Here is a 13,997-nt window from a genome sequence, read left to right as displayed (position 1 = left end):
GGAAGGGGGAAGGACTCCCTCCCACCAAACCAAGTAGGACTCGGTTTGGGGGGGGGGGGGGAGAGTCCTCCCCCCTGGCTCGGCCGACCCCTTGGGGTTCCCTTGGACCCCAAGGCAAGGTCCCCCTCCCTCCTCCTATATATATGGGGCTTTTAGGGCAGATTTGAGACGACTTTCTCACGGCTGCCCGACCACATACCTCCATAGTTTTTCCTCTAGATCGTGTTTCTGCGGAGCTCGGGCGGAGCCCTGCTGAGACAAGATCATCACCAACCTCCGGAGCGCCGTCACGCTGCCGGAGAACTCTTCTACCTCTCTGTCTCTCTTGCTGGATCAAGAAGGCCGAGATCATCGTCGAGCTATACGTGTGCTGAACGCGGAGGTGCCGTCCGTTCGGTACTAGATCGTGGGACTGATCGCGGGATTGTTCGCGGGGCGGATCGAGGGACGTGAGGACGTTCCACTACATCAACCGCGATCTCTAATCGCTTCTGCTGTACGATCTACAAGGGTACGTAGATCACTCATCCCCTCTCGTAGATGGACATCACCATGATAGGTCTTCGTGCGTGTAGGAAAATTTTTGTTTCCCATGCGACGTTCCCCAACACTTGTGTCTCGTAGCAATCTGACATGCCACACTTTTCCAATAACTTGACCGCATAAGCCGATTGACATAGGGAAATCTCTCCGGAGCTTTGCTTCACTTCGATGCCCAAGTAATAGCTGAGTAATCCCAGATCGCTCATGCTAAACTTGTTCTTCATTTGCGCCTTGAAACGTTCAATTTCTTGTACGCCATCTCCGGTGATAATCAGATCGTCGACATAAACTCCAACTAGCAGGTTTGAGCCTTTGGAGTTCTTTGTATAGACTGCGTGCTCGAGGGGACATCTCTTGAACCCGAGCGAGACCAAACTCCGGTCTAACTTTGAGTTCCAAGCTCTTGGCGCTTGCTTCAACCCGTAAAGTGCCTTCTTGAGCTTGTAAACTTTCCCTTCTTCACCTTTCTTCTCGTAGCCGAGGGGTTGTTTCACGTACACTTCTTCTGTGAGATCGCCGTTGAGGAAAGCGGATTTAACACCCATATGATGAACCTTCCAATCCTCTTGTGCTGCCAAAGCTAGGAGCACTCTCACCGTCTCGATTCGAGCAACCGGTGCAAACACCTCATCATAGTCAACTCCTTGACGTTGTACGTAGCCCTTTGCAACGAGTCTTGCCTTGGTGCCAGAACTCCTCTCGTATCCGATGAGCACCATCTTGGTGCTACGATCGGCAAGCTTTGAGAGATGTGGCTCAGCCGTCCTCACATGTGCCACGCACCCGAACGTCCGTAGATGAGACACATTCGACTTACGTCCGTAAATTGCTTCATACGGAGTCTTGCCGATCACCGCCTTCGTTGGAGCCCGGTTGAGAAGATAGACCACCGTCGAGACAACTTCTCCCCAAAAAATCCCCGGAAAGTTCTTGCTCTTGAGTAAACTCCTTTCCATGTCAACAACGGTTCGATTGCGCCTTTCAACGACCCCGTTCTGCTGTGGCGTGTAAGGTGCCGTGAGGAACCTTTTTATGCCAATCTTCTCGCAGTAGTTTTTGAACTCGTTCGACATAAACTCTCCACTATGATCTGTCCGTAGAGCGCAAACCTTCAAATTGTGTTCCATCTCCGTTGCAGCCTTCAGCTTCTTGAACGCTTCAAACGCCTTATCTTTAGATCGTAGGAGAATGACCCACATATATCTCGAGTAGTCGTCTACCACAAGGAAGAAATACTTCTTTCCGCGTGAGTTGCCGGGGTGATAGGGCCACATAGATCATCATGGAGCAGCTCGAGTGCATCACTTACACGATAGGTAGACTGAGTAGGGAACGGCCTGCGGTGCTGCTTTCCAACCAAGCACCCGTCACATACTCGATCAACACGGTCGATAAATGGCATCCGAGATAACATCTCCATCTTTGACATCTTCTTCAAGGCGTAGAAGTTAACGTGTCCAAATCTAGCATGCCATAACCACGAATCATCATCACTCTTGGCGAGCCAACACTCTGGTTGAGATTGATCAAGGTTGAGGATATAGAGCCTGTTCCGTGTGCGATTAACACGAGCTAGCACGTTTCGGAGGTTGTCGAAGATCGTTATCACTCCTTTCTCGATATTCACCTTGCATCCATTCTCGTCAAGCTTCCCAATAAAGATGATGTTGTTGTGAAGCCGTGGGATGTAGTACACTCCGGTGAGTATGCGATGTTCGCCTGTGAGACCCTCGAATAGAACAGATCCTTGCCCGCAAATCTCCACAGCTGAACCATCACCGAACTTGACCGAGCCTTCAACATCGTATTCCAGCTCGAGGAATTTTCCTTGCACCCCGTCATGTGGTTACTGGCACCCGTGTCGAGATACCACGACACATTCTGATCACCGGATAACTTTGGTGTCACTTTTCTCTCATGAAGTAGCACCTTCCGGCTTGGTTTCACAACCACCGTTTCAGCGAGATCACAAACTTCGGCATCAGAAGACCTGGAGCTTCATCTTCCTGCTTTGCCAAATTTGCTTTGATCTCCCGCTTGTTAGGTTTCGGACAATCCTTCGCAAAGTGACCCATCTTATTGCAGTTATAGCACTTGACCTCGGACAAGTCCAAGTTCCGTGGCTTCTGCTCTTTAGATTGGCCCGCCTTACCACGACCTTGTGGTTTGCCTTTTCCTTTGCCTTTTCCGGTTTGTCCATCGCCCTTCGTGTTGCTTGAGCCTTCGCCACCGTCACGCCTTCCTTTGCTACTTGGGGCCTCCCAATCTACGCGCGAGTACATGAGTTGGTCGCTGCCTCCTCCTTTGCCTTTCCGACAGGCACGAGCATTCTCTTCCCATGTCCGCAAGCGTCCGATCGCCTCCGTTATGGTCATGTCGTCGATGTCGTAAAGCTGCTCGAGCGTGCCGATGATGTACGTAAATTTATCAGTCACCGAACTGAAAAATTTCTCCACAATCTCGGTCTCATCGAGCTTTGCACCAAGCGAGCGGATCTCTCCCATCAAAGTAGTAAGACGCATGGCGTAGTCGTTCACCGATTCAGTTTCCTCCATCTGCAACTTGTGAAATTGGCGCTTCAGCACTTGTGCCCGAGCCTTGGTGACGCGATCTTCTCCGATCCTCATCTCCTTGAGTGCGTTCCACGCCTCTCTTGCCGTCTCGAACTCCGCCAATGTCATCAGCACGGAATCCGGCACAGACTGGGCTATGGCGGCCATGGCACCTTCGTCGGACTCGTCATCGACGTCGTCGTCCGTGATTGCCTGCCACACTCGGAGGGTTCGGAGAATAATCTTGATCTTCACCGCCCACACGCCATAGTTGGCGTCGGTGAGCATCGGGTACTGGATGGGGATGTTGCGATGCGCCTGGACGTTGGCGCAGCCCGTTCCCCCACCACTGGTCGCTAACTTGCCGCCCTTCTTCACCTTGTCGCCGTTGTTGTTCGCCTTGACACCGCCCTTGCCGGACTTGACCGACTCAGCATCGCTGTCCGTCATCGTAGATCGTCGAGGCTCTAGATACCAATTGTTGGCTTTTAATCCGTAGATCAAAAGACGAGAACGTTTCTTCAACCGGCTACGATCGACACGACACGATTTCGGCGGAACGAACACGAAGGCACGAATCGATGTATGGCCACAGGCTCGTGTCGAGCCTGTCAAACTTTGTATTGCTTTTCGTTTTTCTGGTGTTACAAGCAACACCCCTAGGGTGTCTTTTATACACATCCACAAAGAACTATGAAAATAGACTAGGACTAGGAATCATAATATTACTACGACTCGGTTTGTCTTTCTTTCCTAATCCTACATGAGCAACATGATTAACTTCTACAATCAACAGTACATAGAGAAGATGTACCATATGTGTCGACAAGATCGAGTTAGATGGGATTGTGGAAGAGAGTAGAGTTTCAACGATTTTTTCTTTTTTTGATTTTCAACCATTCATTAAGGAAATTGTATTTCTTATATTATCTGAAATAGATTGAAACAAAAAATAATTGAAAAAGTGCTAAACTGAGAAAAAGGAAAGATTGATCCCACCATGTTGTGTAGGTGAGTGAGTGTATTGTACATGAAGGAAGCAGCACATAATACATTGCAGCAACAACCATAAATGTTATTCCAGTGAAAGCCGTCATGGCGAATGTTATTAATTGCAAATTATGGTTTGTCACTTCCTTTTTTATATATTACAGTACAGGGTGAGCTTCCACATGTAGAGCACTGCTCGAGCTGTTTTTATCATATGCAAATTCAGAAGTTGTGGTAAGAACCAAAATGCTGAAGTTTCAAAACCTTATGCTTTGAGCATGATGGAGGGCACCCACGTTTCTATTTTAGCATTCCTGGTTTGTCACTTCCTTTTTTATATATTTTCTACTGACAGCATGCACTGCCATCTAGCTTCATCTAGTTCTATTACCATAGCCGGTTGTGGCGCGTATGGCGCTTTGTATCTTTCATTTGTTTGTCTCAGATTGATGTACTCGGTTCAAACTCTTTTTACCTTATTCAATTAAAAGATTTCATGCATCACTTGATGCAGAGGCCGGGGCGATGCCTCCTTTTCTAAAAACTGCCATCTAGCTTAGAACTCACAACCAAGAAATGTTAAAAAAGCTAATATTGTTCATTATGGTAGGCTGGGAATGCTTAATTTCGAGCTAAATGTAAAAGATATAGTGTTAAATCATAATTAATTTACAGTGATGTAGATGAACATGAAGATGCTACGGGAAGGGAAGTTTCTTTTATTCTAGACTTATGAATGAGTGATAAACATTCATGATATAAAAGGGATAATTAACAAGATATGCCAACAATGTATAAGTATTTACTGTCATCACTTGGAAACCTGGCCATTTTGAAGCAAAACACATTCCCCCTGTGTTTCTACTGATTGAGGGTTTATTATAGAGACAACATATAAATTAGTCTTACTCTATTTTCATCCGCCTCATTATATTGAATGCATTTGTTTACTGCAAGTTTGCTGCTTAACTACGTATAGGTGACAGCAGCAGAATCAAAACTAATTATTTCTTCAGTCATATCTCTTATAAGTCTTGTCTTTTAGTAGATGATTATTTCTGTTGTCAACCTTATGTTTATGTAAGTCCTAAGATTTAATTTTCATTTTTTTGCTAGATTATTTTCAGGTTTTAGTTATCAGTATTCCTAAGTATCAGTTTTAGTTCTCTTCAGCTATATGTTATGTTTAGTTTTTTCGTCGGTGTTTGTTCAATATCTTAAGTTTCTCATTTTAGTTCTCTTCAGTTATTTGGTAAGTGTTTGTTCTTTTCTATCAGTTTTAAGTTAAGTCATTTATTATTCTAATTAGTTAGATTTCTATTATGCTTATTATTTTTGGTTATTTTTATTATTCTTGTATTTTCAGCATTCATTTAAAAAAATTTAGACTTGATATGTGTTTATAATTCCTGCAGTTTAAATTAGTTATCTGATGGGTCTCTGTTCTTAGTTTTTCAGTCATCTTTTTGCTAACAAATAGTTTTTTCTTTGCCATATATGTAATGGGGATGGCGTGCCCAATTTGCAAGTCTGACCGCGCTGGCCGTCGCTCATCGGGCTTAAATTTTTGGGTTTGGTTGCCGGAGGACTTTGAAAGCTCAGTGGTAACTTAGTTTTCAATATATTTAATTCATCGCTAGCACTATCACTATACTTCCGTTTCGATTTTTTTATCACTATGGTCTAGTTCATTGTCATGGTCAGTTATTCATTTATCACTACAGTTTAGTTCTCTTGGTCAATTTTTCATTCATCACTCATTTTTACGAGGCTATGATGTGGGTATTACCAACAACCCCCTTAATGTTTTATGATAGCATGATAGTTGTCCTCTTCAATTGAACATTTCATTTCTTCTTTTGTTTGTGTATGATTTCAGCTTTTCCCTGTGTCCGACATAACTTATACCTTTTAGTTGATAGAATTATATTAACTTCAGCCTTTACTTAGATTTCATTTTCTAATTTAGTCATTACTTGTTGCATTCATTTTCTTTTTTAGTCTAACCGTTTTTTGAGTTTAGCTATTTGTCAGTCTCATCTGCAAATGTCTCATGCCCCAGCAAGGAACGTGGATTCAGATACTTCAAAACAAATACCTAAATTCTAAAACTTTAGCTCAGGTTACAGCTAGACCAAATGATTCCCCATTTTGGAAAGGGCTAATGAAGATAAAGTTGAAGTTTTACCAGAGGGTAAAATTTATAGTGGGTAATGGTGCCTCAACAAGGTTTTGGGAAGATACTTGGCTTGGGGACACACCACTTGCACTTCAATACCCAATGTTATATAATATAGTACAACGTAAAGAGGATTATGTATCCACGATACTACAATCTACACCGCTTAATATACAGTTCAGAAGGGCTTTAGTAGGAGCTCGCTGGGATGCATGGTTGCATTTGGTTGAAAGAATCATGCAGGTGCATTTAGCTGAACAATCAGATAGTATTAGGTGGATATTAACTAAGAATGGAGTATTCTCGGTCAAGTCCATGTATTCACATCTGATAAATACATGAATTTTACCAACATCTGTACCTATTTGGAGGATCAAGGTGCCCCTGAGAATTAAAATATTTATGTGGTTTATACACAAAGGGGTCATACTAACCAAAGATAACTTACTTAAGCGTAGTTGGAGAGGAAGGCCTAACTGTTGCTATTGTGAGCAAAATGAAACAATTAAACACCTTTTTATAGAATGTCCTCTTGCAAAACTGTTATGGAGAACTATTCAAATAGCTTTTAATATCAGCCCACCTATATGTGTTGGTTCAATATTTACAACGTGGCTCAATGGAGTTGACGCTAAAATATCGAAACTTATCGGTGTTGGGATATGTGCTTTGTTTTGGGCAATATGGAATACCAGGAATGACATGATCTTTAATGGCAAGAACTTCAACAATTTTTTACAGGTTATATGCAGAGCAACGTCTTGGATCCGTACGTGGTCGTTACTCAGTCATGCGGAGTACAGGGATCTTATGGATATTGGGTGCAACCGATGGGAGATGGCCGCACGGGTTATCTTCAACCGATTTGGATGACGTGCTAATAATAGACTAGATGTATAGGCATCGTAGTCTAAGTTTACATACGCCGGATGTGTCTTTTTTCGTGCTTTCTTTTACATTTTCAGCTTTTTCAGCTATTTGGATCTAAGATACTATTTTATCTATCTTTAATAATATGGCTGCATGCATCGATTGATGCAGAGGCCGGGGGCTCGCTTCCTCCTTATCAAAAAATAAATAAATCTGCAAATGTCTCATGCCCCAGCAAGCATGAGGATAACCTATATTTTGCTCTTCCTTTTCCATTTATTTTTGCTCTTTTCTGCAGTTTATCCCATGTCATACAAGGGTCGAATTCAATTGCGCCACTGACGACTGCATGCTTTTTGAGGAATGTGAGGGGCGGAATTTCCTCGTCGAGATTAGGAAAGAACACTGGAGGACCCGCAGCCGTGGTGTTGGGTGGGAGGACTTCATCAGGTTGAACAATCTCAGTGAGGGAGTTTTGGTCCGTTTTGTACAGGATGGACCAGCGCTTGAGGCTGCTGTGCTCCCGAAATATATCAAGACGAAGGCAAGATTGAGTTCAAAGCTGTATGAAACTCTACTATATTGACCAACGGATACATAGTGCACCATTTGTGCATCTTTTTTTGTTCATTTCCAGGGTGAGCATTCAGTCATCAGTTTTTTGGTCTCCATTATATTATTGTTGTGGCTAATTTTGAACAAGAGAGGAAAGTTAAAAGGGACATATAGCTAAGCGAGAGTCTGGTTTGCAGCCAGCATCATGTTTACTTGGCTCCTATTTTGTTACTTTTTATTAAAGCTAGTGTCACTCCCATTCAGTCCATGTCCACACAAAATGTCAAGGTATGAATTAGTAACGGGTTTGCAAGTGACCCGTTAGGGGACATGTGTTTGAAGGTCGAAGAGGGGGAGGGAGAATCCGACCTGAAACTGAAATGAAAACAATCCCTTTTTCGGCTATACAGTCTGCACTCAAGTTAGTACAAAGACACATGCCAAGAACTGTGTGGACAAAAAAAACGACCTAAACCAAATTGAAAAACAGATGAATGAAAACTAGACACTTCCTATCTATTATGTGAGGAATAAAGTCTATTTGCTGTCAAAAAAAGGAAAGATTTAAACTTTTCGGGGCTAGTTAGAATAAGACCTGATGCAGCTCTCTTTCCTTTCCTGGATGGCTGCGTCCTCGTCCTCATCTTGGCGGCCACAACTTGTCTTTCCTTATTTTCTGTCCTCGTCCTCATCTTGGCAGCCACAACTTGTCTTTCCTTATTGTCTTGTTCGCCCGTATCAGCTAACTGTATCTGAAAGTCGAAATAGACAACACTTTGTTCAGAGTAATATGAAACTTTCTCGATGCGCCTTACAACAACAGGTTGGACGAAGTTGTCTCCAACATACATACCGCCCAGCAAACCTCCTTATTTTCTTTGTTCAGAGTACACTAGTAAATCTTGTCATTACAAATGTTTATTCAGAAATCTTCATTTTTTCTCATGAAATGCTCAGTTTTTTGCTCTCTAAATTGTGCGTCTTTATTTTCTTTGCTCCTCTCTAGAATTACTAAATGTTCAGAATTGTACTGTATTGGCATGTCATAACAGAGCTCGATTCTTCCATATGCCAGTCTTATGTGTAACATTTTACACTGAGTTTATAGCAAACTTGTGTGGTGTTAAAATTGAAGTTTGTCAAGGCAAACTTGTCTTGTGTTAAACTTGACTAAATCATGCACACACAAAACTGAATGAAATTCATATGTTGAGGTTCATGTTTTAGTTCAGTAACAGTTGAGTGAATTTCAGTTAAAAGATGTCATTAAGTTTAGTCATGTTCTATTCCACCCCATTTTTACTGCCAAAACTGCATTGCTTGTACTGCCAAAAAGGTTCGGGCTCAATGCTGCATTGCTGAAAACAGTAAATTTTAACAGTTTGGAGTACAGATTAACTGAAACCTGAATTTTTAAATGAATTTTACTCTATTCTTAGGAGCAGCAACACTGTCACGTGCATGGGCAGTGCTCCACCGCGACAGGGGAGCTGCTACTGGAGCTCCGCTGATGATCAAAACGATCACAGCAAGGGAGCTACGGATTAATTTCCCTCTGTATCAGTTGTAGGTACCAGAGGCAGAGTGCCAGAGGCAGAGGCGGAGGATCGGGGGAGCCGATTGGAGGGTGTCGGCGTCGCCCACGAGCAGCAGCGTCGGCAGCAGAGGCGTCGCCCACCACAACCAGCCGGCGGCTGAAGTAGACTAGCACAGTGACCAGCCCGACGGCCGTGAGCAGCGGAATCGGGGGCGAAGCGGACCAGCGGGGCGGCGGAGGCCCTGTTCGTGGGTGGACTCGTCCACGGCACAGGACCTTCTCTTGGAGACGGTTGGTTGCGGAGGCTGGCCGTGGCCGTGGCAACGCGGGCGGCAGGAGGAGGAAGGAAGGAAGGAAGGCTTTATTTCTGGAGCTTTGCAAGTAGAAGGACTACAAATGTAGTGCGCTCGCGACATGAATTACGGAAAGATTGGAGGGAGTATGAAGCTTTCTTGATGCGCCTTACAACAACAACAGATTGGATGAAGTTGTCTCCAACATACGTACCGCCCAGCAAACCTCCTTGTGCGGCGTCGGTGGAGGAGGTAGGCGCTGGCTCGATTTGGAGCGTGTTCGCATCCCGACAGGCTCGACGGTGGAGACGTCATCTCCGCTCGCTGACGGCGGCTGCACGGCGGCCGGAGAGCAAGACCGAGAGGGCGGAGGCGCGAGCGCGTTGGGCCTCGAGCGCGTCTTCTTCATGGAAAGCGGCTGCGTCGAGCCGTGCCTGTGCACCGCTCGAGCTGTGGCTTTGGTGGCGAGGAGAGGAGAGGGATGAGCTAATCAAGGGGGCCGAGGGAAGGAGACAGTGATGAGGAGAACGGTTCGAGGCAGCTAAGTACTACTAGTAGAGTACTGGTAGTAGTGTTGGACGACCGGACGGGGACGGGCCGTGGGTTTGATGACTGAATTCGACGGTAAAATTGATAAAAATGACCCCTCGGACGAAAGAACTCACGGATTGACCCCTCGGGAGAAATAATTCATTGGCCTGATTTTTTTGTGTTGCGTCCGACACCTAGGCGCCACACTGTACTGTGTGACGCCTAGAGGTTCGGCGCCACACCCCCGACCACGTGGTAGGGAGGGGCCCACCCCTAGGCAATGTGACGCCTAAGCCTCAGACGTCACACATTGTAATGTGTGGCGCCTAACGCTTAGGCGCCACACATTGACTTATAGAGCCACGGGCCAGCCACCCTCCCCACCCCCTCCCTCATTCCCCTCCCTCAGCCCCTCTCCGAGCCACTGCCCCCTCCCTCAAATCCTTCTCTACATCAGCACATCTGAAGGTTTGGACCGGGCATTTGTTGTCCAATCACTCCCCTAAGGTAATCCCCACCTCTCCCCTCATTCTCATCCAAAGGAAAATCTTTTGTGTTCTTTTTTTTACAAATTTGAGAAAATCCTAGTTTTTCATGAAATGTGGGATGTATATGATATTGTTTTATTTGTTTGTATGTTAGGATAAGGGGTATGATGGGGTTAGGATTAGGGTTGTTTGGATGTGTGCATTATGGTTGTTTTAGGGTTAGGCTAGGTTTAGGCTATGGTTAGGCTAGGGTTAGGGATGTTTGGTTGTGTTAGGGTTATGATGGGGTTAGGGTTATTTGGAAGTTAGGCTAGGGTTATTGTAATTGTATGATTGCTTATAAAAAAGGTTCTATGTTTTGTTGTTTAGGTATGGAAAGAACATGTGTTTATGTTCATCACGTGGACAAGGATGCCTTTTTAAAAGGCAATATTGATCCGGATCCGGATGAGCTTGACATGGTGTTCGATTTGTGTCCTAGCTATGGTGAATTGTTGGAACAAGTCCGAAAGGATTTGAATTGGATGGACCCTAGTGAGGTAGTTGAGTTTGATGGTAGGCATAATGTGGGATTCGGAATGCACATTCGTTGGAAGACCATGCGTGTCAACTCCGAGCAACATTGGCTTGCATACAAGGATACGGTGGCCGAATCACTAGACAAGGCTCTAGAGTTATTTGCCATCAAAACGAATGTTCCTAACTTGTTGGATTTGAACCGGGTTGCCTCTTCGATTGTTGAAGCTATTCCTGCAACCATCAACAAAGAGGCCAACATTGAACCTCTTTCTTGTGTCTATGAGGCTAACGAAGAGGTCAACATTGAACATGAACCATTGGTAGAGGCTAATTATGAGCACGATGATGATGGTAATGTTCTTCATGACAAAAATCTTGGTGATTTGGACAAATATAATTTGTAAGAGACAATGGACCATTCCATTCCATACTCACGTGGCTATGCCTCTGAGTCTGACGATAAGGGTCCCGATGAAGAAGTTGATGAAGAAGGGTTCACGGCAAAGGAGGCTGAAGCTTTCACGAATGTATTAAAGCGTGATCACCGGACACCATTGTTCGATGATCTTAACCTTGCCGATGAAGCCGTGGTTGACGGAGGCGAAGGCATATTGTTTGGAGTTAGGCCACCTTCTCATCGGGACACACATGGGAAGAATATTATTTTGCCGGGGTCAAAGTTCGAAACATTCTTTGAACTGAAGATGTGGTTGGATGAATATTCTGTTACGCATTATAGGCCACACAAAGTTGTTCATTCAAACATGAAGCTGCGTTACACGGTTGCATGTGAGGATAGAGGCTGTCCTTGGATTGTCCGTGCAAGACCATGGAAAGGAGGGCCAGGATGGAACATTGTCAGTTGTATGCCTCACATGTGTCGAGGCAAGAGGTTTGATGGTGCCCTATCGTCGCAAAGCTATAGACAACTAACCTCCGAGTTCATCGCTTATAGGCTTTCCAACTCCATCTCCTCTCTTCCTACAATGAGCATAGAAAGCGTACAAGACCTTGTGAAAGCCCTCTTCCACTACGAGGTGAAATATGGTAAGGCATGGAAAGCAAAGCAAACCGCATTTAAGATGTTGTATGGTGATTGGGAGGAAGCATTGTTGGGAGCTATTGCCCACACTAACCCGGGCATGGTTCATGTGGTCGAGCCGTATGGGGAGAAAACAAGGATTAAGAAATTTAGGCGGGAACGGAGGAGGGAAAGGTGGCGGGAAAGGAAACGTGGAAATTTTGGCGGGAACGGAGGAGCCAAAGGTGGCCGGAAAGAAGACGTAGAAATTTTGGCGGGAAAGGAGGAGGGAAATGTGGCGGGAAATAGTGGGCTTTGAGATTCCAGCAGCTTTCCACATGTGTGCCGCCTAAGCCTCGGGCGTTGCACATGTGTGGCGCCTAAGGCTTAGGCGCCACACATGTGAAAACCTGCTGGAATCTGAATTTAGACAGCAATACAACAATTTTGACAGCATCAAGTGCAACAGCATCATCATATATGTACACTACATTTCTGACAGCATCAAGTGCAACAAGTGAAATCATCATATATCAAGGAATCATCAAGTGCAAAAATTATTGACATCATCATCATAGCCAACAACTAAATGGTTCACAACAAGTGCAACAACAACTAAATGGTTCACAACTCGAAATAGTTCACAACAAAAGTAAATAGTTCACAACACAAGTGCAACACCAACTCCAAATCACTTGGGGCCTCGTCCCCTCTTGGATACTAGCTTCTTCCTTCTCGCAACCACAAATTGCTCCGGGTCATCCGACTCATCGTCATCGTCATCCTCAACCTCATCGTCCATCCTTCTCATCCTTGACAAACGAGAGCCCCCGACCACCGGATTCTTTCCTTTCGCATAATCATCCGGTGAGTACCGCTTAAATTCCTTCATGGGCTTCAACATGTAAGCGGAGCATTGAAAAGCCTTCAACGTCATGTCGTCCGCAGCCTAATACATATGAAGGTTGAAAGTTCAAATTTGAAGGTTCAAAGCTGAAGGTTGAAAGTGCAAATTGTATGGCTATGTCATACCTCAGGAGTGTCAACATCATCCTCTACAGTATTTCTTTGGGTATTAGCCGCCGAGGTAATGTCACCATCATCCATACGAGCGCCCGAAGAAGTTGAATCGTCAAGAGTATTTCTTTCGGATGAACCGGATCTCGAAGGTGAAACATATTCAGGGTCACGACAACCTAAAATGTTGGATAGGCGCCGTAACTTCTGGCCCTGTTCCTGTTAGATTCAAATATGAATGACATATATTAGGTAACCTATAATGTTGCATTCGTGGGCAAAATAATAATAATGACACATCACCTTTATGAATAGACGAAGTGCAGATTCTCCCTTTTTTCCTCCAGCAGTGTTATCTAGAATATCTTCGGACTCATCAGCTTGTTTCTTCACCTCTTTGCGCTATGATCACAAGACAATGACAAAAAATAAGTGCAAGTGAATAGGTCCACTAGAATTCATAATTTACATAGGGGAGCACACTTACCACAAAGTTCAGGACAGGGGCGAAGGAAGTTTGGTACCCTTCGCGAATCAACTTGTTGTAACGGTCTTGGGCAAGTGCATCGTACTCACTGGGTTCTTCCAATATGTCCTCCTCGTAAGCCGGCGGACAAATCTCGACACGAGTACTCTCCTGAAACCATCTTAAGTAGTTGCTGAACGCAAGAGGACAATGATGGCGGTACTGGGTTCGTCGTATGCTCGAAGCTGCCTGCACACTTTGCTCGAACATAACGACATAGCTCTTATGATGCTTCTGCCAATCCTTGATTTTTCGCTGCCTCCTCCTATCCAACCTGCTTTTAACAAAAGACATCAGTAGCTCGCTCAACACTAAGAATAAAACTAATCAGTAATTACTTTTTGTTACCTGTGAAGCTGTATGTCCGTGTCCACCC

The 13,997-nt window shown here is 44.7% G+C and overlaps 1 protein-coding gene across 1 annotated transcript in view; it reads right to left on the bottom strand.

Annotated features, from left to right (window-relative positions):
- LOC123404736 overlaps positions 1-9,994 on the bottom strand; it is a 28,476-nt gene extending 18,482 nt beyond the window's left edge. Inside the window, exons 1-3 of the mRNA XM_045098682.1 lie at positions 9,734-9,994; positions 8,285-8,441; positions 2,867-2,873 (exon numbers count right to left, since the gene is read on the bottom strand). Coding sequence (XP_044954617.1) covers positions 2,867-2,873; positions 8,285-8,441; positions 9,734-9,928 — 359 coding nt within the window. The 5' untranslated portion in view covers positions 9,929-9,994. The remainder of the gene's footprint in view (positions 1-2,866; positions 2,874-8,284; positions 8,442-9,733) is intronic.
- Positions 9,995-13,997: the final 4,003 nt, after the last annotated feature.

This window comes from Hordeum vulgare, chromosome 6H (genome assembly GCF_904849725.1).
Source record: "Hordeum vulgare subsp. vulgare chromosome 6H, MorexV3_pseudomolecules_assembly, whole genome shotgun sequence".
Classification (NCBI taxonomy): Eukaryota; Viridiplantae; Streptophyta; class Magnoliopsida; order Poales; family Poaceae; genus Hordeum; species Hordeum vulgare.
Note: the sequence above shows the minus strand (reverse complement) of the source record. Positions and strands in the feature narration are given on the sequence as shown.